The 27,903-nt window shown below is 36.9% G+C and overlaps 1 protein-coding gene across 1 annotated transcript; it reads right to left on the bottom strand.

Annotated features, from left to right (window-relative positions):
- Window positions 1-4,402: 4,402 nt before the first annotated feature.
- Window positions 4,403-10,498, bottom strand: tekt3 (tektin 3). The gene is made up of 8 exons (XM_032573687.1): window positions 10,385-10,498; window positions 9,058-9,640; window positions 8,342-8,425; window positions 8,184-8,254; window positions 7,941-8,084; window positions 7,188-7,410; window positions 6,269-6,423; window positions 4,403-5,610 (listed from the first exon to the last, which is right to left on the bottom strand). The coding sequence occupies exons 2-8, from the start codon at window positions 9,625-9,627 to the stop codon at window positions 5,394-5,396; spliced, it is 1,464 nt and encodes a 487-aa protein (XP_032429578.1). The 5' UTR covers window positions 9,628-9,640; window positions 10,385-10,498; the 3' UTR covers window positions 4,403-5,393.
- Between the last annotated feature and the right edge of the window lie 17,405 nt (window positions 10,499-27,903).

Here is a 27,903-nt window from a genome sequence, read left to right as displayed (position 1 = left end):
AGGTTTTCTGTGATTTAACAAAAGAACTGAAGATCTCATCTGGTCTGAACAGAATTTAAAAAAATGTTATCCACTAGTCAATCATGTGGACCGCTAAAGAAATCCAATCAATGAAAAAAATCAATCAGCAGGAGAAAAAGTGCTGACTTTTGTGGTTGACTCCTGAACTTTAATAAGTGCTTTGGTTCTTCTCTTTCAACTTATCATGAATTCTTCATAGGAGAAGAAGTTACATGCAAAATTTTGTTAAAGATAGTAGATGAGTCAAAACATGGGCACAGAGGTTCATGTGTTTGACAGTCAGGATGGAAAACCTCGCTGTCCATCACGTCTTATCAGGTTCTCTCCAGCGTCCTGTGACTTGCAACAATTACTAGACTTATTCTTCAGCCCATTTCTGCTTACAATCTTATGTGTATATTAATAGACAAACATCACAGCCCTGTGATGGAGCGGCTTAGCGGCCTCCTGAGAAAACTGAGGTCTGGAACAGATTCAAAAGCCGCAGAAGGAGTTGATTCCCATGAATGTTTATTTTTCAGTTTAAAATGGCCTAGTGACTGAGAGACGGATAAACTGACGATGTAGTTGCTCAAATCCCATAGAGAGATTTAATGAGAGTTGCTGAAATTCTTTTTTTGTTTGTTTTAAAAAGCCTTTTCTAATTTCAAACCGCAGCATTTCAATAAATTTGAGGTCAACTCTAATTCTTTTGTTTTTCAGCTACTCTGCTGCAGACTTGCTTCTGTGTTTGGAATCAGTCTCTTGTTGAAGGATAAGTTTGGGCCACGCTGCTGCTGTTGGATGGGGGGCCTCATATTTGACGTAATCCTGTGATCCTACTTGTCCAGATCCCATGAATGCAAAGTAAGCCCAAATCATCACTTCTCCACTGCCGTACTTGACATTTGGTATGACAAAAAGAGAATTGTGGAAAATTGCCAGAAACCAGCAGTGCTCCGGTTTGATGTGGGCCAGTGGCAGTTTCAGGGTGGCCTCCATGCTCCTGGGTCATGCAGTAGCAATTGCCTCCCTCTGATATTTGCTAATGTCTTTCCACCCGGACATTGTGCTTACATACACCTGTCTGTTCCAGATCAGCAGTAGGTGGTCATGATTTTTTCTCATTAATTATTTAAAGGCGTTTGATTAGCAAGTGTTTTAGTGGATACTTTCCTTTTAATGACCTGTAGAACCACCAATACTTATTGTTAATTTGTAACAAAATAATGCTAAAAGCTTTAAGTTTCATATGTGAATTTAGTGATTCCATATATTTTGTGAGAGTTGAAGTTCTCACATTTTTGCTTGCTTTCTTGACACCCCCCCCCCCCATATATATATATATATATATATATATATATATATATATATATATATATATATATATATATATATATATATATATATATATATATATATATATATATATATATATATATATGCACTGCCTGGCCAAAAAAAAAAAAAAGTCGCCACCAAAAAATGGTCACACTCTCTAATATTTTGTTGGACCGCCTTTAGCTTTGATTACAGCCCGCATTCGCTGTGGCATTGTTTCAATAAGCTTCTGCAGTGTCACAAGATTTATTTCCATCCAGTGTTGCATTAATCTTTCACCAAGATCTTGTACTGATGATGGGAGAGTCTGACCACTGCGCAAATCCTTCTCCAGCACATCCCAAAGATTCTCAATGGGGTTAAGGTCTGGACTCTGTGGTGGCCAATCCATGTGTGAAAAAGATGTCTCATGCTCCCTGAACCACTCTTTCACAATGTGAGCCCGATGAATCCTGGCATTGTCATCTTGGAATATGCCCGTTCCATTTGGGAAGACAAAATCCATTGATGGAATAACCTGGTCATTCAGTATATTCAGGTAGTCAGCTGACCTCATTCTTTGGGCACACAATGTTGCTGAACCTAGACCTGACCAACTGCAGCAACCCCAGATCATAGCACTGCCCCCACAGGCTTGCACAGTAGGCACTAGGCATGATGGGTGCATCACTTCACCTGCCTCTCTTCTTACCCTGATGCACCCATCACTCTGGAACAGGGTAAATCTGGACTCATCAGACCACATGACCCTCTTCCATTCCTCCAGAGTCCAATCTTTATGCTCCCTAGCAAACTGAAGCCTATATATATATATATATATATATATATATATATATATATATATATATATATATATAATGGCTATTAGTCTGTAAATCAAATATGGTTTTTCACAAGTTCCACCTGTCTTGCCAGCAGAACATAAAGCCCTCTGTGACAGACATGGGCCTAAGCTCATCTCGCGTTTTCATCATGCTGTGGAATGTTGGCATGTATGAAACATAAAATAACATGGTGCGCAGGGAATCTATAACAAGAAGCTGAGTTAAAAATAAACTGCCAATATGTTTGGACTGTGGGGAGAATTTCAGAGCACATTCCTAATATGTAGGGGTGGCGGAGGAGGTCAAATGGGAGGTCCTTTTTGTGCATCATCCAAAGGGTTAACCATAAATCTATAGCAAATAATTGTTGTTAATTTCACTTTTCATGTTCACCAAAACTTTTATTTTCACAATAAAAATAGAAACCAGAATGTGAAAAATATGGAGCAAAAAACACTAAATATGTCAACTAAATTTGACATATTTAGTTGCGGTGCAGTGAAAGCTGGGCTCTTTTTGATGTGAAAGAGAAAATAAGGAGATGCATTTCTTTTACTATAAAGGGCCTCAGGAATTTCAGAAGCATGGCCTCTTGCTATTTACTAGCTTCTCAGTACTGTAGTCAAACACTGTAGTGTTTGCAGTGCAGAGCAACCCCGCTGAGATTTTAATACCACTGTAAAACATTGCAGTTAAATCAAATTGCAAGTTGCACAGATTTTCAGGTGGTTAATCTTTATTATCTCCACTCCCTAAGAAAAGAATCTGAACTGGTGAACTTGTGTAGGAGATATTTTATGTTTCATTGGAAATTTGTAGCTGCTAATGGGGTTTTAGTATCAAATATCTAAAATAAATATCTTGGTTAAGATCTTTGGCTTTATGTCACATTTAAGATTTATTTCAAAATGTCTTCAGTTGTAATTTTAATTCTAATTAACTGTTGTAAGAGGAACCCTTAAAGTAGAATTTATTAGTGTGTAATATTAAAAAGTGGTTTGAGCTACAACCTTGACTTCAGGGTTTTTTGTAAGTACTTTATGTGATTTAACAACACAAAATTGTTCAGAACAGTGAAGTGAAACAAAACATGCATAATTTATTAATAATTTATTTAATCATTTATAATTTAAGTTCTCAATCTGGAAAAGTTTAGAAGGGTATGAATGTATTTTTACGTGAGAGACTTGAATATAGAGTGCTTTAGTACTTTTAAGGATTTTTCTTCATTCATTTTTTTTAATAAATGGTATGGTAGAATCTATAGCTGTTATATGATAAATCCCTATTTTTGACAGAGTGTCCGCTTTTTTAACAAGACTTATAGGTATGCACGTGTGTTCTCTTTTACTTTTAATTATTGTTTATAAGCAACTCTTCCAACTCTTTTTTCAATCTATAAACAGACGTGAGTGTTACAAGATACAAGAGATTCTTTGTTAAAACCTAAAGTTGAAATGGTATTGGTGATTGAAGCAATGTTTACATTCTGCAGTAAAGCCAAAGGTCATACCGGAAGTTTTGAAGGGTTGGGTCATACACTGATAGTGTTGTTTATCATGTATGTCAGTCCACAGTTTGCTGTGAAAAGGTGTTGACTGTGTGAGCGGAAAAATGAAAAGTATCAACCAGGTTTAAATGTGGATCAATTTACTGGGGCAGAAAGACAGAAACTGAGTGAATGATAAAGGCCATGAGAAAAGTATGAGACATTCTGTAGTTTGGGTGTAGGTTTTATTATCGGTTCGCTGTTCTTGTCCTTGGAGTGAGGTGATGAGTAATCGACCACACAAATTATTAAAGAGGTACTGCTAAGATGTTGCTAGATTTTTATATATCTCTGCTCTGCATGATCTGATTTCTAAGCCTCAACTTAGAATTGTTTGATCATGAATCTTGCTGCATTGCATTCGGAGGCTGTAAACTTTGGTCATTATTTCTTTGCAAAATAAACTCAGACAGATTGGAGACTGACACCTGGTACATTATTGATGCATGATGCTGCCACCACAATATTTCATACTGGGGTGATTTATTTAGAGAGTTGTGTAGTGTTTATTTTTATACTACATGGCTTTTTGCAAGAAGGCCAGAAAATTAAGATTTTAGTTTACATTTTACCCGAACATCTTCCACTTGTTTGCTGTGCCCCTATATGGGATCTGAAAAACTGTTCTAGTCTGAAATATTTTAGCATGTAATGTTGTTTTGTATCATAACTCTGATTTGAATTTCTTTATAACTTTATGCCTGACCTGCTGCACTCTTTGACATTCATGATGCTTTTTATTGGCTGATATTCTCCAACATGAAAAATTAAAATACATACAGGGATGGGGTGTCACATTAAAGAAGTCTAAAAGCATGCTACACAGATCAGATTTTTATTTATTTCTTGTTTTTTTTATTTTTAAAGAAAAAACTTTCCAACTCTAAAATACTTTATTTTGGTCTGTCACAAAATTTCAGCTCAGTGCAATTAAATTGACAGTTGCAATATTGTCAGCGCATGCAGTGGTGTCCATACTCAGTCCTCAAGGGTCAGTATCCTGCATGTTTTAGTTTCTCTACCTCACCATGTCAATGCTCTGCAGAGACCTGCCAACGATCCATCATTTGGTTCCGGTGTGTTGAACCGTGGTGAGAGCTAAAGAATTTAAGATCCCAGCCCTTGAGGACAGACTTTGGACACCCCTGTGTACAGTAAATGAATTTTGCTATAAGACAGTTCTTTCCCATTTTTTTTTACCTTGACTGTAGACTTTCTTCACAATTAATTGAGTTAAATCTTGTTTTCATAGCTCTTGTATATCATATTATTAATACTTTGACTAATTTCTTTTGAAAAGGAAAGTGTACTTCATTCAATAGGTTTATGTTCTTTAAAATCAGAGTATTTTAAAGAACATAAACATAAATGTCAAAGACATTCATCATTTCTTCGATTTATTTCACAAACAGGCTTACTATAAACTGCTCCCCATGTCAGACTTTTCTTACAGGAGAATTATATTGGTATTTTGACATTATTTTTATATGTTTGGTATAAACATTTTTTTTTTTAAATACACCCAGATATACTTAAAGTAGGATATTTTTTTCATTCAAACCTTTAAAACCTTGCTGATCAAATAAAAATAATAATAATAAAAACATATATATAAATCATCTTTAATTAGTATGAATATTTCTTATTTAGGTCCATCCTGGTCGTTTGAAGTTCTGTTTTTATGTATACCCCACCAGGCGCGGCAGGCTGGGAAAGCTCTTTCGCATTCCCATGCACTTCTCCTGGTCTAGGAAGAGAGAATGGGCCTTGATGGACAGGTCATGCTCCAGAGTCACTTTTGTCTTTACCAGAATCTGCAAAGTGTTTTCTGCCTCCATCAGCCTCTCTTGAAGTTTTTGGATTGTGTCTTCAATCTCTCTCACCTCGCCTACAAGCCTGAAGAGTCAAGGACAGACAGATAGCTTACTGATTATTTTTCTTTTAGTGAAAACATAGAACTTCACTTCAGCACATAAAGTATAGTAGGAATCTATATTTTTTCAGTGTATATTTAGTTGACATGTACAGATCACATATTTTGTGACCAATTTCCAAGCTAAGATCTTATAAAGTTCTGACCTGTTGATAGAGACTTTACTCTACTATAATTAAGCAGACATTACAATTTTCTACTTTCTGTATAACTAAAAAAAGATTGATGTTTTTGATCCTTGATTTCTGTTAATTCTGATTATTTTCTGTTTACAGACAATTAAACACAATATATCTATTTTTTTTTTTTCTTTTTTTTTTCTCCGAAGAGTTTTTGCGGCGCTACTGGCTCGTATTTTTTGTACAGTAGGCAGACAGGAAGGAGGGTGAGGAGAGGGGGGAAGACATGCGGTAAAGGTCGTCGGGACCAGGAGTCGAACCCGTGACGTCCGCGTTGAGGACTAAGGCCTCCAAACGTGGGGCGTGCTAACCCCCTGCGCCACCACAGCACGCCCCAAAACACAATATTTAAGTTTAGAATATTACATGTGGCCAGTAAAAATCTACATGCAACTAAAGTAACTACTCCAGAGTTTGATTAGAATGAGCTCTGACTCTTTACCAGTAGTGTGGGTTGTCTCTGCAAAGCTCTACGTTGGGCCTACGTGTCCTCTCCTCGAGTCGAGTCTGGGCCACTTTGAGTGGGTTCTCCTTGTCTCTTAGAGCTTTCTTCAGAGATTCAATCAGCATCTCGGTCTGAAAGATCTCCTGCAAAGTCTGGTTAAGAGCACAAATAATTATCAAAATACAGTAATTACAAAAATTATCTCTAAATCAGGCTGTCAAAGATGAGTTTGTGTTTTATGGAGTTTTACTGTCGGTCATCTTCTTTATTTTTGTATCTAACTTTCAAAATGTGTGGAATTTTAAGAATTTCTTAAGAGACAGTTAATGTAAAAATTTCCTTTGAACCAATTCTTTTTAACTTATCATTGTGGTGCTTGCAAGTAAATTTACTATGAACAGTGTACCTGATATCACAGCTACTGTTAGTGTTGAAATGCATTAAATGAAATCCAAATATAATTTCCCGCTACTCCGAACGGAGGGACTCACTGTCAACTAAGCCACAAATAACCAGCTGTCTCTTAGAGCTCTCCTAGAGTACATATGTACACTACATAGTCTATTAAATGAGAAACATTCCCTGCAGGCCTTACCTTTTGAATTTTTCAGGCCACTTTTGAAGATAATACTAGGTGTAAAATAAAGATTTACTGTGTGAAAACAAACACTTGTGTTAAGGTATAATTTCCTGTTTATATTAGAAAATATAGTGAGACAACAGTACGTGAATTGGTTTAGTTTTGCTTAGTTTTTCTCCAACTGTCTCTATGAGGAGAAAATGAATAAAACAACAAAATAATAATAATAATAATAATAACTAAAAAATAAATACAATTTTGAGAAAAAATAGTCTTGATAATCAGATGAATCTTTTGTGACATATTTAAATAAAGCCATGTAGAAACTGTAAGGACCTTAGCTAGGTGTGCCTGCAGGTTGTTCTTGGCATCAGCCGTTTCTGAAATGCGGTTAGTAAAGGCGACATTGGCGTTGTTGAACTGGTTCCACATTTCATTGGACGTTGTGTTTAGCAAGATTTCTATCTCGTCCCTGAGCTTGTGAGAGTTAGCCCGTTCGCTTTGGGAATGCAGGATGTTGTCGTCTGTGAATTTGGACCATGTGTCTGGCAGAGAAACTCTGGCAAGGAGGAAAAGAGATGCATACATTTATTTTTGGTTTCTATATGTGACTTTGAAGATGAGATACAAACATAATGACAATTCTGAGTCGTTTGCCTGTCATATCCAAATAACAAGCTATCCTCAAATGTGATAATTTCTTGTTTGGAGCAGAAGTGAAGGAAAACGATCTGGCATTCAACCTTAAGACCTGCTTTATGTACTTTGAAAACATTGTCCTCTCTCTTCACTGATGGATTATTTACTTCCTTCTTTATCTGCGATTTAAAGATCACGGTAGAAAAAAAAGCAACACAATCAATATTTCTCTTTGTCTGACTAGCACAACATGGTCACGTGTTTCCCAAAGTCCACTTTTGTGCATTTTAGTAGCCTTCTTAAGTCAGTTAACACCATGCTAAAGCAGAATAAAAGGCTGTCTTGGAGAAATTCAGACAAGAGAGCAGTGATCTTGAATGATTGTTTTACAACTTATAGCTAACATTTGGCATAATAAGAGTAACCTTTTATCTTTAAGTCCATACTCACGAATGGTCTATTCTGTCGATTCCTCTGTAATAGCCGATGCCGTCTGATGTGTTCCTCAAATGGTGGCACCTGTCATCAATCCTCTGGGCAGATACTTTGTCGCTTATGTCTTTTTCCAACTCATGTTGGGCCGCTCGATTTGACCTTTTGAAGGTAGACATGAATCATAAAATCAGCTGTTATAATTGTTGTTGAAATTTATAAAGATTCATGTTTTATTTTTATCTTTTTTTTTATCCTTACGCCAGCTGGGCAATGGCTCTGTCCAGATGGCGCCTCATCCTCTCCTGACATGACTTTATAACCTCTACTTCCTTTCAATAGTACAGGTAGAGGGTAAATTGTAACATTTACATTTAATAAGTTTGGTTTTAGACCTAAGACAATCACTGTTGTTTTACCTTTATTAGATCTTTTTCTACATCATCGTGTACCAGGTCGATAGACATCCGCTTCTCTCTGTTGTACAAACATTCTTGAGACACCTATTAACAGAATCATAGTGACTAAAACAAGCTGGGGAGGTATTATTAATTTGTGTTTTGATCAAAAGTGAACACGTCCAACATAAGGCTTGTCTTACTATGCTCAAGCAGGTGAATAACTGTTCGAAAATGCTAGATAAGCACATGAAGTGTCCTTTTGTGAAAGTATAATGCATGCATGAATGTTGTCCTGTGTTTCAGGTGTACTCTAGTTTCAGTTGCCTGGAGAAACCTCAAAGAAAACTTTCTGCTACATGATATTAGCTTTGCAAGATAGACCTGTCATTGGATCTTCAGTTAGATCAAGTTGACTCACTGTGGGTAATGACCAGCACTCTGCCATGGCAATAAGGTGGCCTAATTAAACACTTTATCCAGAAAAGGCACTGCAGCATTTCGCAAAGGTAGAGTAACTACAATCTTTTTGTTTCCTCAAAGAAAACTTGTAGTTCTTTGTAGAATACTAAGAATTACATTAACTGTGAACACATTTGCCAATTTACTTATATTAAGCTTGAATCACAGAGTGAAACCTTCATAAAATTTTTGCATCATGGTACTCAACATAAATGAATGATTAGTGCGTTTAAATTTGTTGTGAACCAGTGTAAACTATTAAAACCCATTCTAACCTTAAGAGGCCCCTCGGTCTCTGCTAAGGCTCTCTCCAACCTTTTTTTCACTTCACTGAGTGCCGCAATCTCTGTCACCATATTGTCAATCTCATGGCTGAGCTCAGACCTCCAGAAGACAATATCATTGACCCTTTCTGCAATGTTCTTGCTGGTGTTTTCTTGCGTTCTTCTGGTGAGCTGCTCCCTATCCTGCATCAGCCTGATGGTGTCTTTCCTCAGTCGTTCTGCACTCTTTCTTGAAGACTCTGACTCCCGGTAATTGCTGTGGTTGGACTTGTACCAGTCGTCCGGGGTGTACCGGTTCGTCAGCATGGTCCTGTTGGAGGGGTAGAAAGCAGTGTTGGCTCGAACCAGATCAAAATGATCCCGCTGTGTGGAGGAGGTCAATGGGAGAGCACTGCTGCTCTTGTAATAGCTGTTTGTTCTCCACATATTGGCACTGGGACTTCTCCCCAAGGCTGGCTGAGTGTTACGATAGCTGGATGCCATAGTGGAGATGGCAGGGAGGAAGTGGCTGGTTTTTGGCCGAGCATAGGTTGTTGTCAGAGTTGATCCGAGCAGCTCCATAACTTCCTCCTCTCTATTGTGAAATTGCAGAAAAACGCATGTGAAAATGTGAAACGCTAATATTATAAATGTTGAAACATGTCATGAAATATGTGAATGAAGAAATTTATTAATGAAATTTAAAAGATAAAAGACAAAGAAACACCTAAGGTAAGTCAATGATAAGGTTGTGGAAACTTTTCACTCAGGATTCAGTTTACTATCCCAAGCTTCAAGCATTTTGAGTAATAGTTAAATATCATCTGCATAGCTATCATCCAATGTTACTAAATGTATTAGTAATTTGCTTTAAGGGAATAATTGTTTACATTTATGCATTTGGAAGAGGCTTGTTTAACAAAAACAAAAAGCAACCTATAACTGAGGATTTAAAAAAATGCTTTTAAAATCAAAGTCTCAAGGATCTGCGGTCATTGTTATGTCACTGAATATCTATAATAGAGCTAATATTACTTAATAGTCTTTGTTGGTTGTATCCTTTATAAAATGTGACTAAAATATATCAAAAAGGAAGGAAACAGTTACTCATGAACTGCTTTCATTCTAAAATCTTCTAAATAAGCATAGATATGAGTATATAGTTTCTTTGCAGTTGTATCCAAATTAAGTTTTGCTTATGAGTTCATCCACTTTATGTTTAAAAAATATCAGAATAGCAATGCTTCATACTCTCATTGACTGTTCAAATTAAAATTAATCTTCAAAGCTGTTAATAAATAAATAAATCTAGGTTGCCAACAAAATCCAAAAGACTTACCGAGATGATTGCTTGTCCCCTGTTTAACAATGAGCGGCTAGCACCCTGCTGTGTATACCTGAGAATGAGTTCAAGAACACAATAAAGGTGAACTGACATGCATAATAGATGAAGACGTTTGCAAGTCATTGATTCAGCCAGCCAATAACGTTGCACAGTCATGGTGTGCAGGAGCTGAACAAGATTTCTGTTGACACAGAAGCAGTTGCCATGGGTTACTGCAACACTGAGCCAAAGGACTGATTAATGTTTGTTTGTATGTTTTGTTTGTTTTTTAGTTAAAAGTCTTGGTGTCTGAGTTTTAGTAACTCAGTATCCTTGCATTACTTTTTGTTTGTTAGCCTTTAAACATTTATTTTGTGTTATGCTCAGTTCTAGATCTTAATTTAAATTCAGACATACAACTAATTTAGCAAGCAGTTTACATTGTTAGAATTGATTTACACACCCAGAATATTTAATACAACCGTTTATCTTTTTTGTTGACCCTACTGATGATTTTTATTGTGTTTCAGTTCTTCTGTCATCAATCTAAGTTTTATATTTAAACCACAGGAGTTTGCATAGTCTTTGCTCAGCATCAGGTGTCTTAGAGTCATTCTGAGAATCCAATGCTCTGTATGGATTACAGTCACCTGTTTAATCTTTTATGTCACAGGAAGAGTGCACACAAACCCCAGTAGCACAGAATAGCAATCTGTGTTGTGTTACCTGTCACTGCCACTGGGGTTCATTTACACTAATTAGTCCTGAGGAGGCATATGGCCGGTCAGGCAATAGTGTGGTTTTCCACTAAAGAGACAAGTAAAGATGAATTCAGGAGTTTTTCATCTGGTCTAAATGTTTATTACAGATTTATGAGCAGAATAATATACATTTGTACAGCTGATTAAAGGGAGCTACAGTGTTGTCCTAGAGTTGTGCATCAAAATTTATATTTAGGTGGCAAAACATTTAGCCATCACTTTTTCACCTCTTTAAAGTGTTCCTGTGTTTCTCCCCAGTTCTGAGGATATTCATGTTAAAAGTTACATTTTTATAAACTGTGTGACAAATGACTACAGTGAAATAATTTCAATTATATAAAATCATTTTTCATTTATTCATAGACTGTATAATTGTTTGTTGTTCAGACCTTAATATTCTGCACTGGATGTGAAAAAAGGGTTTATTAGACATAAAGGTCACTTTTTTGTCAATAAAAATAAAATAAAGTATTACTTGCAGGATAATTGACATTTATCTTGTAATTCAATCATTCAGTTCATATCTAAGGAGAAAGAACCATTAAGAGTTTTTTTTTTTGTGGCATGGAAAAATTAAGTGTGAATTAATTATCCAACACTTTTGCATCCACCAATTAAAATTTGCACAATAAATTATGATGCTCAGAATTATTATAGTATTTTTGTCTTTAACCTGGAGTTTTCGATGAATATGTTTAGGTTTTTCAGAACTGAAAGATGTATATTTGGCTCCACAACTGCATCTCAAAGCATCACTTAACATGGAAAGGTTGCAGAAGGCCACAGCACACATACCTTCAATCCTCTGAACTCAACCACTATAAATACGCTTTAGAGGTGCAGAAAGAAGCAAACACTCGTATGAAATTCCTCCCCCAGATAGAGCTGCAAGTGACCGCCTGAAAAGTGATTCCTTTTCGATCTTCCACTGGCGAAGGAACGCTAGAGATGCCTATATATACTCTTGCCGTGTGATTCGAGACAGTATGTTGTGAATTACTACATAGGGGAAATGTCTGAGGGAGCAAGCATGCTGTCCGCTCCACTTAGAGCTCGCTGACATAAAGGGAATTAAATGTGTAGAAAATGAGCTTTTAAATGACCTTCTGGACTCAAAGATTAAGTTTACACAATGCTTCTCTTAATGTGTTTTTTTAGACCTATGTGTCTCAAACAGGAAAATTAAAATATCACATTTGGACGTTTAAGCCGTGTGGTTTAGCAAGCATTGGCTTAGAATGTGTGGATTTCTCGGTGTGGCTTCAATGAAATGTGTGAATCTTCATATTTGGATAGAAGAGACGAGGAAAAGGATGAGCAGTCATGATGGCTAAATTATCTTTGATGAAGTCCAAACTTAGACCTGTACAAGAGATGTACAGGACTTCTACTAGATTTCATCTGTTTTTTTGTTTTTTTTGGGTGGGGAGGATCATATATTTTTTGACAGTCACATAAGATTATACCCATTCCCAACAACCCTTTTCCACATTTAGTTGCAATAGAACCACAAAATTCAAAAGTACTGGGACATTTTACAATTTTACAAATTACTATACCAGTAAATTGTAAAATTGAAGGGAAAGGATACCTAATTATCAAAACAATCTGGTAAGCATAGGGTGCCTTCCTGAGTCAATGTTTTCCAAAATCATTGTTCACCACCATTACCAATTACGGTTTTTAAGTATATTTTTTATAAGCTATGCATATTGTGAATCTTGAACCTTTTTTTGCTATTCTTTTTTGCAGAATAGCTTAAACTCAGTTTGATTGGATGTGTAATTGGATTTAGATCTTGGCATTGACTGGTCCTTTCCAACACATGAATGTGCTTTGATTTCACCGTAGCTCTGACTGTGTTTAGCATCATTGTCCTGCTGGGAGGAGAACTTTTTTTTTTTTTCAAGCCAAATCCCATAGCTTTAGGGCACAACTGTAAGTGAGATTTTTGTGAAGTGTTGTTTTTTTTTATTATTACTATTTGTGAGATTTAAGTGTGACTCAAATGAGAATATCAAATTTTAGTTTCATTTTTGTTATTTCAGCTTGTATTTAGGTAACAAATACACACCATACACACCACTCAACTCAGTCTCCCTCCACTGACCTTCCATTTTTCTGCTAAGAATAGATCCGAGGAGGAGGTCAGCGGTGTTTTTTAAACCTTTCCTCTCAGTGAAAAAAACAAGTCCATGTGTTTTCTCCTGGTGTTTTCACTTTCTTACCCACCCATTCACCCACCTCCCTTCAAGCTTCCCCCTCGCTCATGTGTGCTGGCTACGCTACAACTTCCTCTGTTTGAGCTATTATTAGCAGTACTCGCTCACTTCTATGACAACACCGTCCTTACTGCTGACGCAAACTTGCAGGTTTTATTTTGGTCTGATTGAGTAAATGACCCATTGGGGAATCGGGTTCCTCTCATGAATTGTAGATGGAGCTGTCGATGAGGAGGGTGGCCACACCTGGAGAGGAATACAGGAGAGGAAGTGAACCGTTTAATCTGATGACAGAGTGAGAGATCCCATGCTGAGATACTCTTGCATCCATATGGTAAAATCCAAGAAATATCCTGGGCTCCTTCTCTACTTTCTTTGTTGACACTCATTATCATGTTCCTCTCATTGTTATTTTTATAAAGAAAAAATGGGGAATAAATCTGAAATTTCTGGCCTTTTTAATATAAATCTCAGCCAGAGTAATGCATCTGTGTATTTGTATGCCCTTCAGGTGCATCCTGTAGAATAGTTGAGATATACTAATTTACATGCATCATAATTTTTTACACCTTTTCCTTTTCAGTTGTCAGGCTTGAACCTCACATGAAAATGCCAAGCAGAAGATAGTAGAGAAAGCATCCAAAAGTTGTCAAAGAGGAAATTTATGTTTGGAATGCCAATCGTAGGTGTCAATACTTAAAGCAAAGTTCCCTAAGATAAGAGTAGTCATAGTAAAGTATCCAGATCAAATTTAAATGCATGGAGTGAACAAGTACATTGTAATTTATCAAGTAAAGAAGAAGAAGTCAGAGAGAAAGATGGTCTGGGACCAGAAACTTAGTATCTCCAATTCATCGCATTAGTGAATTATTATGTATGATAGATCATCTGTTCTATCAAAGGACACAAAAAGCATAAACAACTATAAAAGGTATCTTTTTAAAAAAGATTAACTTTACAACAGCTGTATTTGCCCCAATCGTCTGGCTTCTTGCTCCCGTCTCAAGGTATCTGTTGTTCCCATAAACTGGTGTGTTTCCATTCCTCTGGTTTAGGTTGTTCCTTCTCAGTAGTTCAACAGCCTTGGAGAAAAGTGTTTCTAACAAACAGACTATTACTTGTGGATGAGAAGAATTGTGGGTTGGGGGGCAGTTAGGTTTCACTGAGCTCTTGCACATTTGCTGCAGTAATGATCTTTCTAGTGAAACTTCTCTCTCCATTCATTTTCAGTGTTGCCAAGAAGTGGACCAACACATCTGCTGGACATGATTTTAATTACACAGGTCAAAAAGAGTTGACTTTCTTTGATCACCATGTGAGATTTACAAACAATGGTGCAACATTGTAAAGGTAATTTTTTTTTAATATAGCACATGTTCAGCTATAGAGAGAGGGAGGCCCAGTCACTACATCATCATCCATAGATGTTAGTACTTTCTTGTTTTAGTGGGCAACACTCAAATGCCCATTAGTGGTTGATATTTGTTTCCTCCTTTTTATAAAGGTTTCAGGTTCTACAATATAAATTCAGAATTGTAAACTGTGTATGTAAAAATGGTATTCTGTTCCATAGCAGTAGAAACAAAAGCAGGACTTGAGTCAGTTTGTGCGCTGTTGTAAGACAACTATTATATTTCTATTTGTTCCTTAAAGCTACAGTTGTTGTGGCTCCTCAGATGCAGTGGGCACTGAGGGCTCCATTACATTACCCACACAAAGCAGAAAAAATGGATGGCATATTAGCCACTCAGACAGAGGAAGCAGAGACTGGCAGACTGTCAGGCAGCAACTGATGCATGCCAGACCTCTCGGTATCCCAGCACTGTTGTTGATGCACATACTTTTAAAAGCAAGGAAGCATTCAGATGTAGTTTTCCAATGGTTTTTCCCACCTTCTATTGTTTTAGTGGTAGCATTTGGCATGATGCGCCTGTCTTTTTGTAGGTATCAAATTAATCTGCAAAGATCAAAAAATCCTCTTTGAACTTGTCAAATCTGCTGACTCACTTCTGATATTTCTTTATTTGGTAACATTAAAACTGTGTATTCTTACTTTTGATCACAATCTAATCTGAAGTGTATAGATAATACGGTGGTTCAGAGGGGAAGGCAACACACGTCTGACTAGACAAGCAATAGGACAGACTGGTGAACTTTAGCCTCCCCCCACTCAGCGATCAAGGCTCACAGTCACAAACTTCCAGAGTAGGATGTAGGGCCTTGAATGCAGGGCTTTGTCCAGCCTATGGTCATCACATTCCATCAGAGCCACTCTGCGGCGTGCAGCAAAGCGGAGGAGAGAGTATGGCAGGACTGGATACAAGAGAGAGGGAGGCCCAGAGAGAAAAGAGAGGAGGGCTGAATTTCTGTCAGAAAGATCCTTGGGATTGTGTTTGAATTGTAATTTTTCTGTTCTGTCAGTATCAATAAATCTCTTCCCAAATCGTCCAAGAAAATTTTTATATATTTCTTAGGTTTGGTTTTTCTAGCAACCTTCTACATCAAAGCAAGTTTGTCTTTGTTCAAATTATTAATCTTTGGCAGTCTTTTTTAATGCACTTTTGCTTATGAGAAAAAGGATCTTCAGGTTTTGATGCTTCTTTACTTGAAGCAGTCTGAGTCGCAGTGTGCTCGGAGAGAGCTCTAACTGGACTGGCGGTTGTTAATTCAGCTATTTTTGGCCAAACGTTTATAAAGGGGAGAGAGGTCTAATGTTTCCATGCTGAGTCAGGAGTTGAATTATTCACCCTGGACGCGTGTTGTACTCTCAGACTCAGGCCTCCTCCCCAAATTAGGGAAAAATGGAGCTTGTTCTTGCAATCAAGACATTGACAAAAAGGGAACATGAACGATAGGAACCTCAGATGGTTTCACAGTGACTCAAGATCATGCAGAAGAATATATTGTGCTTTAATAAGGAACAAAAGAGTCAGCATTCCTCGTGTTTGTGTCATTTCAGAGTGAGGGTGTGAGATGTTCAGCATGTGGCCAGTGTATGTGCAAACTCTATCCAGCATCAGTCTTTAGTTTTTTGTTCCTTTTTTCTTCACTCATCATGACACACAAACTACAGAACATATCTGTCATTCTCTTCCCCAATCATAATTTATCTTCACTTTTAAAGTCTTCCTGTATAGCAGCTCCCTTTGAGATCTTTTTATAGCTGGTTATAGTCTGTGTTGTCTCCACAAAGAGGTGCTTGTCAGTGTCAGTGGGAGACTGTGCAGCTGGAAATGTGAGTTTCAAGAGTAATTGTGTGCTGGGTTCAGATCCCATATCTGCCAGGTGATTAACGCCTTTAAAACAGGATGTTATCAGTCAAACATCCTGCTGAAAATAAAACTCCTGACACCTCTCTTTTTTTCTTTTCTTTTTTTTTGTGGAAATAGATTACCAGGAGCTTTTTGTCTGTGAATTTATTCTAAAACCTTTCACCATGTATAATGTCTGTGAAAAGCAGTTTAATAAAAAAAATAATACATTCTCACCAAATGTGGGGCCTATTTGACTCCATCACACTCCCTGCTGGTGGCTGGTGACTTGTATTAATTTGTATTTACATTTTCCCTCTTTCTGCAAGTGTAGAAACAGACTTGTCAGGCGTTTTTCTTGTCTTTTCCTCTCCTTTTTACCTCCCTTGTTCCTTTTTAAGTTTCCTCCCCCATCTATCTACACTTCTGTAATGCTCCAGTTGTGAAAGTAAACCTGTTGGGCGTCTCCTGTGCCCTCAGAGAACAATTCTGATTGCCGCACTGATGGACAGGAGACGTTTTTAAAAAGAAAAAACACTGTAATAATCCTTTAAAATTTAACTCTAACTGCTCATAAAAAAATGAAATAAAATCACCAAAGTGATTTCCTTTTAAACCATTAACAGTGGTTTAAAATGACTTTAAATACCACTAACAGTGGTTAATGGTATTTAAAGGGAGACTTTAAATACCATTAAGAATGGTTTACAGCCAAATTAGGATAGGTTCGCATTTTGCAGTTTTATGTGGAAACCTTAAGCTGTTCTCAAATAATTCAGGCAGGGCTCTCAAAAATCTTCCTTAGCTAAAAAAAACAAACCCCAAAGATTCAGACTTTTCGCTGAAAGGCGGAAAAAACAATGACTTTCTTGTTCAGAGGCATTTCCAACCTCTGTTCCCTCCCTCAGATTCTGAAATACCAAAGGCTTCTACTCCACAGCTCCACATAAGCTCACAAATTGTTCTAATTTTCCCAAATTAGGACTCGCACAGAACATCGCTATAGACAATCTGAACATCACTGGAATTCAATTAAGTTTCTTGGCAGCTCAATACTCATAAATCTGTTGCAGTGGGAATGCTGCGTGTTACTGGCATTTCTCCACCTTTTTCAATAGTGGACTGATGGGTGTCTTGTGGATCACAGACATGGCCTCCTTTCAGTAACAATGTGAAGCTTAAATGGATGGGGCAATCGAATATAATAGCCTACATGGTTCCTGTTTGTGAAAGTACAGAGCACTGAGCTGTAAAACTGTCTCAGTGGAATTTCAGGCAAGTCCTACTTAAACATCTCCCAAACTGTATGATAAAATTGGCTTCAATTCTAAGTATTTTAATTATGTAAATTATATGCAACTACTGCTAAATATACTAAACTACTGCTGGGCCTCTACCACAGGGAACTACTTTTGCCTTTTAAAAGGTTTACTGATTTTTCCAAATAGAAGTCTGGGATTTTCATAGATACTGTCACAATTGTTAGCTTTTTTTGTTGTTTTTTTCCTCAACATAAAAAACCCTTCTCCAACAAAATAAATTTTACATGTTAAAGCTGGTGCATAGCAAATATCAAATTATCAAAACAGGTCTCTTTTGTAAATGAGATCTTGGACCTCAGTGAGACAACCTGTATAAATTGTAACTAAAAAATTAAAAAATGACACATCAAGAGATGCATCAAATTATCACAGACATCTAAAGGGATTAAATAGCAATATCATGATACGATCATGAAATTGTGTATGTCATGATTCAAAACTTTATACTACATAAATTTGCTGAACAAGAAAGAACCTAAAAATGTCCTTTGACTAGTTTTGCAATCACATCTTATTCACTGATATAAACAGTAAGAAGATTTCTTGTAGGTGGGAAATCTATTAGCATCCTGCTCACTGTTCTCTGATACCTCCCCATCATACAAGCACACTTGTGTATTTACAATCACTATGCCTCATTCAGCATTTGACTCCTCACAACCAGACTGAGCTCAGTGCACATACACACTGTAGTAGTCTCAGCATTAGCACAGAGAATATATCACACTGTCTTGTCCTTAGAAGGCCTGAAAACTGTGGGTTTGTTGCCCAAGCATTTGCTTGAATGAAGGCGGAGCTGCTCGTACTGTTTACTGACTGCAGCTTATTGCTCCCAACTCGCTGACTCTCATTGTGAAGTGGGCATAGAGGAGCCAACATGGCAGCCCAGTGCCCCCTGTCTGCTGTTGCAAACAAAGAACTACTGTGTGCTAAACCGTCTTATCAGTCCAAACTCCCTCTAAGTCTTTGTCTGGGAGAAAAACTCACCAAGGCACTCCCACGATGAAAATTAATATCATACCACCATTTATCTGTGGTGATTATTGTGTAATTAGAACAGCAAAGTGATGTAAAGCCATGGCAGTACAAATACATTACATTGCAGATTCACAGCACTCAGTCTGCAGATCAGGATCCTGGAAGTACAAAGCTGTAGGAAGTTTAGTGAAGATGCTCTCCACACGAACTGCTTGGCCAAATGAGTGAAACAAACAACCAACGACAGCTCATGACTTTATTTGTGTTTTAATAAAGAGGTAAATGAAGAGTTGACAACAGGTGGGTAAAGCAAGATGGGCAAACAGAGAAATATGAGAGTGCACAGAAATAACAGACAAAACAAAAAGGTGTTTCTGCTGCATAATTTTTCTCATTTTTATGTCAGTGAAAAAAACATATATATAAAAGTAATATAGACTCCATTTAATTTGCTTTATTTTGTTTTGTTTTTTATCTTTTTTTATTTTCCAGATTAAAAGTATATGAAAAATAAAGTAATGAAGTAAAAATATGTGTTTCTGGGTTTAATGTTATCTTACTTTTTTACCTACAGTTTTGTAAAGCATACTTTAAATTTCAAAATATTCATAGTAATGGCTAACTATTGGATTAGCTAGAGGCAAGTTTTCATCTACAGCACAGCACTGAGACTGCAATGGTATATAATTATATTTGTCTTAACAGTGATGCATCTAACTGTTGCCTTGACTTTACTGGGTCTTGGTGATGTGTTGCCTAAGTGATCACAATATACTGAATATATACTGAATGGTGGACTGGAAAAGTGAGTGGACTTGCCTGGCACTGTGCTAAATTGATTCAGATCTTACTTGGTCAACCAGAACTGATCTGCATCATTTGGGTACAATAAGAAGAAAATGTGTTACAAGTCAAAGTGCTTATGTTTAGTACACATTATGTGAAAAAATAACAATAAATAAGATTATGGAGACATGCCATCCTCTGTTGGGAAAACCTTTGATACTGGGACTTGGAATCTGACTTAAAGTTACCTGGCAGTAATAAGGAGCAGATAGGTCAGAAGCTCATATGAACTGAGACAAAGACTCACATTGTTTCAGCAGCGATGAGACGATAGTCACATGATGTTGCTCAGCCTTGATGTACCCAATTATAATTCCTCTGTCCCCTAATTATAATGGAATCTGATGAAATAGAAATCAGTTGTAGCAAAGTTCACAATTAAATTATTTACTGGTGATAAGGATTTAATACATTAATTCTGTATTTGAAGAATAATACTTCCTTTCAGGTTGTTGAGCAGAAGTAATTTACTTTCAACTCAGTGTTTCCTCTTTGGAACTTGATAAGGGCCATTAAAAGCTGCAGTAAGTTTGATAATTCCTCCCCCCCCGCCCTTTATTTGTTGAACCTGACACTATGTCTTGACAGTATGATATGAGACAGATCATCTGTGAAAAAAACCAAGATCCTCTACCTTCTCCATGTGCTCCCAGTGCTAACTAGAAACAACCAATCAGAGCCAGGAGGAAGGACTTAGTGTTATCAATCATCCTCCTTGTGGCACTTCTCATCCACTGGTTTTCCTGTAAAAGTGAGTTGTTTCTCCACCATTAGCACGTTTAGTAGTACGCTCCCGAGGTTGATTGACAGCTTTCAGATGTTCCTCCTGGCTCTGGTTGTTTTTGGTTGGGAGAGATGAATTTCTTCACTCGGCTGTAGTAGCTCAGGGAGGAGGTGGAGGAGATTGAACTTTTCACAGATGATCTGTCTCATAACATACTGTAATGACATTTTACATTTTATTAACAAATATATAAAGAAAATGTATATTTTCATAAAAGTTACGTAGTGCAGTTTTAAGTTTATTGTTTTGAGGAAAAAATAACAGTTAAGACTTAGTGTCAAGGTTTGATCTTAAACTCTGAAAAACGACGTATCAAAATTGTGTCAACTGTATGTTAATTTACAAAATTACTAAATACAGTGTATTGGACTAAGTGCCCAGCCCACATACCCAATGAGGGACAAGACCTGAACCTAAAACAAACAATAAAAAATAAAAAAAATCAGAAAATTACAAAACTGAAAGATTTTCCAAGTGATGTTACAGATAAAACAGTTACTCCTTTTTTGGATGTAAAAAAGAAAAACATTTTTGAAAAAATATCTCCTCTTGTTTTAGACTCAGTTTTAAGCCTAAAGCTGGTTGTCTAGCAATAGAAAGTGTCATCAGACCAAAAATAATTTACTGAATGCTTTATTTAAACCTACACACAATGGAGTGGAAACTTTGCACTGCCATATCTGGCTAATGTCTGTGTTTGAAATGAGAGATGGATGCCATGAGCGTGCACGTGATAGAGAGAGAGAGAGAGAGAGAGAGAGAGGTGGGTGGGAAGCTATTTTCTGGACATGCTAAAGAGGAAGGTGCTGGCCCCTTGGCATAACATCTTATTACAACAGGCACACCCAGTTGCTTCAAATTCCTCAAGTGACTCTCTCCTGTAAATAGCAGGCATCACAGCTGTTCATTTAAATAGAGAGAGAGAGGAAAATACTCCCACTGATATGAGAGATTTATTGTTGTGAGATCCCAAATTGCTGCCGAGGCTGGTGCTTTTGTATTTAGTTTTTGATGGATTTCGGAATGCTGCTGCCCTTTACCGGTGCCAGTTCTGGTAACACCCAAAGCATCTGAACTATGTCAGGCTGGGTGGGCTTTCCGTTTATACAGACATCATACACCGGTCTTAACAAGTACAAATTTGGGATGTATGTATTGGGTTTGAATACAGTGTATTGCATAATACTATTATTCGTTTGACTTTTTTTTATTTTGTCAAAGTTCAAGTCCAATTTAAAATGTATTTTATTCCGAAATATTGTGAAAGACTATATGTACTATAGTACTATACTACTTTTGTTTAGTTCCCCTTGGGTCAATACTTTATCGTACTACTTTCACTATAATTAGTGTTTACGGTTATGTCTCCTCTTTATAATGAAATCATGTTAAACCCACTCAGAAAGAGAGATTGTGCAAGGAATACTTGAATTCTGAACTCCCAACTCCACCCTTCATTTCTTCTTTATCCTTGTCCTGCGAGCCACCTCACAAGGAAGGAAACGGTCCTTCTCCACCCCAGTGTGAGGAAGGGACGGGTGTCTGTTTGGACCCTTCAGCTGACAGCAGGAAACAAAGAAATTGCAAGCTGATTTTCTTTTTCAGTCCTAACAGGATGTGTTATGTCAGGACATTTGGGAGATGTGGCATGTCAGGACTCTCTGCCCTGTGCACCCGCTGATCACTCATGCTTTTGTTGCTGTGAGGGAGGGTTTTTTTTTTCTTTACTGCAACACATCTATAAAATATACCTAGTATTTCAATAAGTGTTTATTTGCACATCTTTATTTGCAATATTTGTGTGCATGTACAGTTCCAGTGAAAAGTTTACAGTCACTCATCACTGTCATGCAGTTATGTTCAATCTTAACTTTTAATGATAAATTTCTCTTTTTCAGGAGTGAATTAATTTAATAAATTTCAAAAGTGGGCACTGGGTGCTTCTTTGCATGGTAAAAATAATAGCAAAAGAATCTTTAGTTTAATGTGCTTTTGAGAGTTGTAGAGAAACTGAACATCTTTCATAGCCATACGCAAGCTTCTGGAACAATTCTGGCTAGATATTTTACCTTTCTTATTACCATAAATGTCAGAGTTCCTGATAGCTGGTTGGTTTCCAGACACAGCCTGAGCTTTTAAGCATAGTCCATAAATTGTTAATGAGTTGAAGCTGGAGCCACTCCAGAAGCCTAATGCTTGACTAGTTCATCCTTTCATAAAAATGAGTTTTGATTTGTGTTTGGGATCATTGTTCTGTTGGAAAAAAGAATTCTATCCAGGTTTCAACCATCTGCTCTAAATTGTCACAAACAGGTGTAAGCAAATTGGTCAGGATGTTTAGGAATAACACATTAATGAAAAAGGTTCAAGTCTGTTATGCACTGGAAGCTGTAGGAACACCAGGACCTGCAGTGAGAAGTTCATTCACGCCTTGTGGCAGAGCATCCTGTAATACAATTTAAGGTAGTCCAACACAATTAACATGCAAGACTTCTTTTTTGGATGCTTTCTTAAGGTGAGCCATACTGAAGAGGATGGTATCTTGATAAGAATTAACAGTTCAGTTTCTCCAGATCATGGGGCTGCACTGAGAAGTGCATCATCAGAACTTTGTGCTCTTAAAAGTTTGAATAGATGAAGCTGCTCAGTGAACTATGCCGCCTGAACAAACGTTCAGCAAGTCTGGAAATATCCTGGCCTCGCTTCCTTCTGGTTTGAGGGTTCCCAGAGTTTAATAAGCCTCTCTAAAAGAAGCAGACTTCTACTAACTGTCCGTAATGTGCAACTGTTTCCTGTTCTCCTGAACATGTCTTCCTCAAATCTGAACTCTGTTCCACAAAAGAGAAAAGCAAAAACTCACCAGACATCTGAATAAACATTTATGATCTGAGATGTAGACATAGTTTAAGTCTCTTATGCATTGAAGTATTTCAAAAACATGCCTGTGTCACTAAGAAACTATGAATTTCTAAACTTCTTTCTCATCTGTAATATACTGAAAATAAAATACATGAACACATTAGAACCACACTTACACAAAATCAGTGTGTCTATGTTCTGCTTTGGAATGACCTCACTTAGGCTAGCTGGTGGATAGCTTCAAACATAGGATTTGCCCACATTTTGAAATTGAATCTCTCTGGAGGCAGATAATGAAGCCAAACTGAGCATATGTGCTATATATACTAAAACTATTCAAACACAAAACTCATGTAGGTAATAATATCTAGGAATAGGTGTTGGTTTGTAAGACCCACACTGTCTCACTGGACATCCACAGAAACCCAGAGTCTGTCCACACGTCCTCGTTTGCTGGAAGTCTGCTCCGGTTTAATTTCTATACTAACTATACAGGGTTCCACTTTTTAGTTTGATTGTGTGTTTTGTTTCTGACTTATTAGAGGGTAAAACAACAGATTACAAGGAATACACATCTTCTTGGTCTAAATAAAGAAGAGAAGATTATTGGGAAATTCAGAAATGGTCTTTACAGTTTGGACAAAGATGCCTTTAAATAGCTGTGAATTGTAGGACTCAGGATTCGAGTCTTTCTAAACATCACACAGACTGTAAATCAACCCTACTGCTTCCCAAACACCCAAATTTAGGTTAAAATGAACTCATGCAAACGCCATGCAGAAAGACCCAGGGCTGGGAGTAGCTTGGAAATATCAGTCTGTGTAATTAATCTGTATGTTTTATTGTGCAAATTAGCTAATGATGTGAATATTTCATATCAAGTTATTGGATATGACTGTATATGTAAAAAATAATCTTACAAGGACAATTCCTACCACACAAAATCTCCATGTTATAACTAGAAACCCATATCAAACATTTTGTGCCATTCAGAAGCTTTAAATATATAGGGGAATATAAAGAGGAACTTGTGCTTGGAGGGCCGAAATGTTCCCCAAAATTACTGAGAATTTCTAGTAAACTGATATTTTCTAAAGTGGTTTTGAAACAAATCGGTTCTAAATCTCAGAAGCAGATTTTATTGGAATATTTAGCCCATTATGTCTGTTTAATGAGACAAGCTCATTGTCTTTAGTTGTTCATTACTTATATATATATATACATACATGTATGTATGTATGTATGTATGTATGTATGTATGTATGTATGTATGTATGTATGTATGTATGTATGTATGTATGTATGTATGTATGTATGTATGTATGTATGTATGTATGTATACATTCATACATGTATGTATGTATGTATGTATGTATGTATGTATGTATGTATGTATGTATGTATGTATGTATGTATGTATGTATGTATGTATGTATGTATGTGTGTATGTATGTATGTATGTATGTATGAAAAACACCACCGCCATCTGCTGGTCATTAGCAGTAAGTGCAGAGACGTTGCAAAAACACAAAGTTAGACAAATGTGACTGTAGCTTCTTTTACTGTCTCAAGTAAAGGTCGTCTCCTCTGTTTAATGTGAAGGGAATATACTGAAATAACACAATTACAAATTTTAACATATTAATAATAATTTTAACATATTAATATGTTAAAAGATTCATTATCTGTGTACTTTTCTGGATTGCTGAGGGACCTGTGCTAATCCGCAGTAATAGTGAGAGCCTGGTTACACCCTGGATGAGTATACTGTCTAACACAGGGTAGCAAAGAGACACTTCCACTTAGTGCAAGCTTTACAAATCCTCTGGGGCTGCTTGTGAAAACACATCATTGCTTCTGTAGATGTATCCGGTAAGTAAAGAAACATTTGCATCCCTCTTTTTACCAGTTTTACATTAGATTGATGAACATGAGATGTCAAAAGCTTGGGGTTAATTCTTTAAAATTAATCCCAAGTTAATGTCCCTTTTTGTCTTAAGTTGTTCATTACTCTCATCTATACCATTTTCAAATTTTACATTGAACATTTGAGGGGAGGGGATTTGAAGGTCTGGCTCCGATGGTTAATCAGCAGATTCGATTGTTGGCATACAAGATGTGAATATTAAGCGAGCCCCTGGAATTCAAATCATCCAGCAACTAAAAGTTTGTTTATACCTTCTGACTAAACTTGCATAACAAGTGATGGCTTTGACATCGTTGCGGCTGGACTAGGATAGTTTGAAATGTCTGCATGAAATAGAAATTTTCAGTAAAACTGGCAAAAAAAAAAAGTGATTATTTATTCTCATAGAAGTTGGATTGCAGTTCACAATAAATTACGCTAGGTGGCGGTAGTATCACATCTATGTACGAGCCGCTCAATAAGGAGTTTGTTTTGTCTTGTTTTTCTTAGATCTGCCCATAAACCGCACTAAATCAGCATTTGTTCACCTAAGGTCTGATATCATTACTACAGTGATAAAATGTGTTTAAATAGTTTACTTCAAAATATTCTGTCAATCTTTATTGAGCGAAAACCTCAATATTTTTCAAGGGGACATTTTTGCTTTTTGAAGCAAAAGCAAATACAGAAGAATGCAGCTCATTGCAGCAATTACAGTCATTCGGTTGCATGAACTCAAATAATCAGGAAAAATTATCTCAAAATTAAAGGTGCTTGTCAGAAATAATGCTCCATTACGTCCTAACATTGACTGATAGAGTTCATTTCTACTGTCCCACAGTTGAAGGGTTTTAAATTAAATTTGGTTAATTTATTTGACATTTTAATAAGATTCCTTTAATATTGACCAACTTCATATATACTTGCTTGGATCATTTCTATGCCTTGAGGGTAAAATCCAAAAGAGATAACTCTGCATATGGTGGCCTACTTTCTATCGTTTTTAATTATGATTTTAGGCATAAGCGTTGATTATAAACTATGAGCTTCTAACTTTACTCTAAAGCTAAGTTTACTGCTCAGAACTATCTTGATTATCATGTTATTTTATGTGAGATTACTCAAAAAAGGTTGTTTGTATGATGCATATACTGTGAGTTTTTTTCTTTGTTATGAAGGGAGGTGAAATTCTTTACATTTTGTTACTGTGGGACACGTTTGGCTGATAAATGATATCCTCAGAGTGGACACACAAGAACAAGGCTTTTCTCTGCTGGCCAGGTACAATATGTTATTAAGATGGACGACTGCTGCCCCTCCCATTCATAGTCAAAGACTTTCAGACATAATGTCTTCTCCCTGTCGTAGCAAGATTAATTGCGACGTTCAGAATTGAAGTGACAAACGTGATAAGATGTGACGTCCTTAAATGGCATCTTTAAGATTTAGTCGCTGGGTGTATTGCAGTTTGATCAGTTTTGTATGAGTTTGTCTGGTGTCCTTCAGCTTATGATCACGATGAGACATCGAGCTCAGCAGTGACTACCACCGGCTGTGAGAAATGTCTGAGTTTTCTCGGCTGTAGATGTGAAACTGTATCAGGCAGCAGGTTCTCTGCAGGTTTGTTGAAAATAGCAGTAGCAAGTTTAAAAGATTAATTTCAGCTGAAGAATTCCTATGATGGATTTTACCAGAATTTCTTTTAACCAGTGTTTCTGATAATTGTTGAATATCTGAGTTGCATAGAGTTCACTACCTATAACCATCTATTTCCATCCAGGACTGTTGGGCTATATTCCCCAGTTCCTCTGCATTTCTTATTTTTGTCTCAGAAACAGTGACTGATGTCATTTCACATTTTCTTTTGGATTTCTCTGGGATTTTCACTGGCCATTGCGTGAACAACCAAAATGCTGCTTATTTATATGTTTTCTTATTGAAACATCAATTTCAAGGTCATTGACATATCTTACCAAAATGAATGACCTCACTGGTTAAACTGCAACATGGCTATTATGTTGAACATGACCCTTTCAGCTACACAGAATAAGCATAGTGCAGTCATTTCTGTTACGCTCTGGCATCTACTTATAAATTATTTGCCATTTTGAACTCTAGACTGCATTGTGGGTAGTTGCTAGCACTGTTTCATAGCTCTAAGGAGGCCAACAACCGGGCTCTTTCTGTATGGAGTTAGTGAATTTGTAGGTTCTCTCAGGTTAGTCCAGCTTCCTCAACAGTGCATAAAGACGTATGTCAGATTAACTGGTCTTTTAAAATTGCTCTTTAGAATCAGTGCATGCCTGGTTTTGTTCATCTGTGATGGTCTGGCAACCTGTCCAAAGTGTACCCCGCCTAACGCCCAATGGATACGAGAGACAGACCCAAGTCCCGGTACAACCCTGCAAGGACAAGCAGTTAATAGCAAATGGAATAATAAATGTGTTTGTTGTGTCAATTTATGTACATTTACTGTTGTGTATTTGTGCCATAAAATATTTTTTGAGCAAACAACAGTTATCTACCTTAAGTCAGACAGTGAACTCTCACAATCTCGTCCACAGAAACCTACAATAAAAATCTGAAGTATCCTTTAAAGTATTTA

Source organism: Xiphophorus hellerii, chromosome 10, assembly GCF_003331165.1.
Source record: "Xiphophorus hellerii strain 12219 chromosome 10, Xiphophorus_hellerii-4.1, whole genome shotgun sequence".
In the NCBI taxonomy this organism is placed as follows: Eukaryota; Metazoa; Chordata; class Actinopteri; order Cyprinodontiformes; family Poeciliidae; genus Xiphophorus; species Xiphophorus hellerii.
The sequence above is the reverse complement of the archived record's forward strand: the minus strand, read 5'-3'. Positions and strand labels throughout refer to the sequence as shown.

Coding starts and splice junctions, on each gene's coding strand:
- tekt3 (XM_032573687.1), bottom strand. CDS start 9,627: ATGGAGCTGCTCGGATCAACTCTGACAACAACCTATGCTCGGCCAAAA. Junction 8,255..8,341: donor TAGAAAAAGATCTAATAAAG/GTAAAACAACAG, acceptor TACTATTGAAAG/GAAGTAGAGGTTATAAAGTC. Junction 6,424..7,187: donor TGCAGGCACACCTAGCTAAG/GTCCTTACAGTT, acceptor GCTCTTAACCAG/ACTTTGCAGGAGATCTTTCA.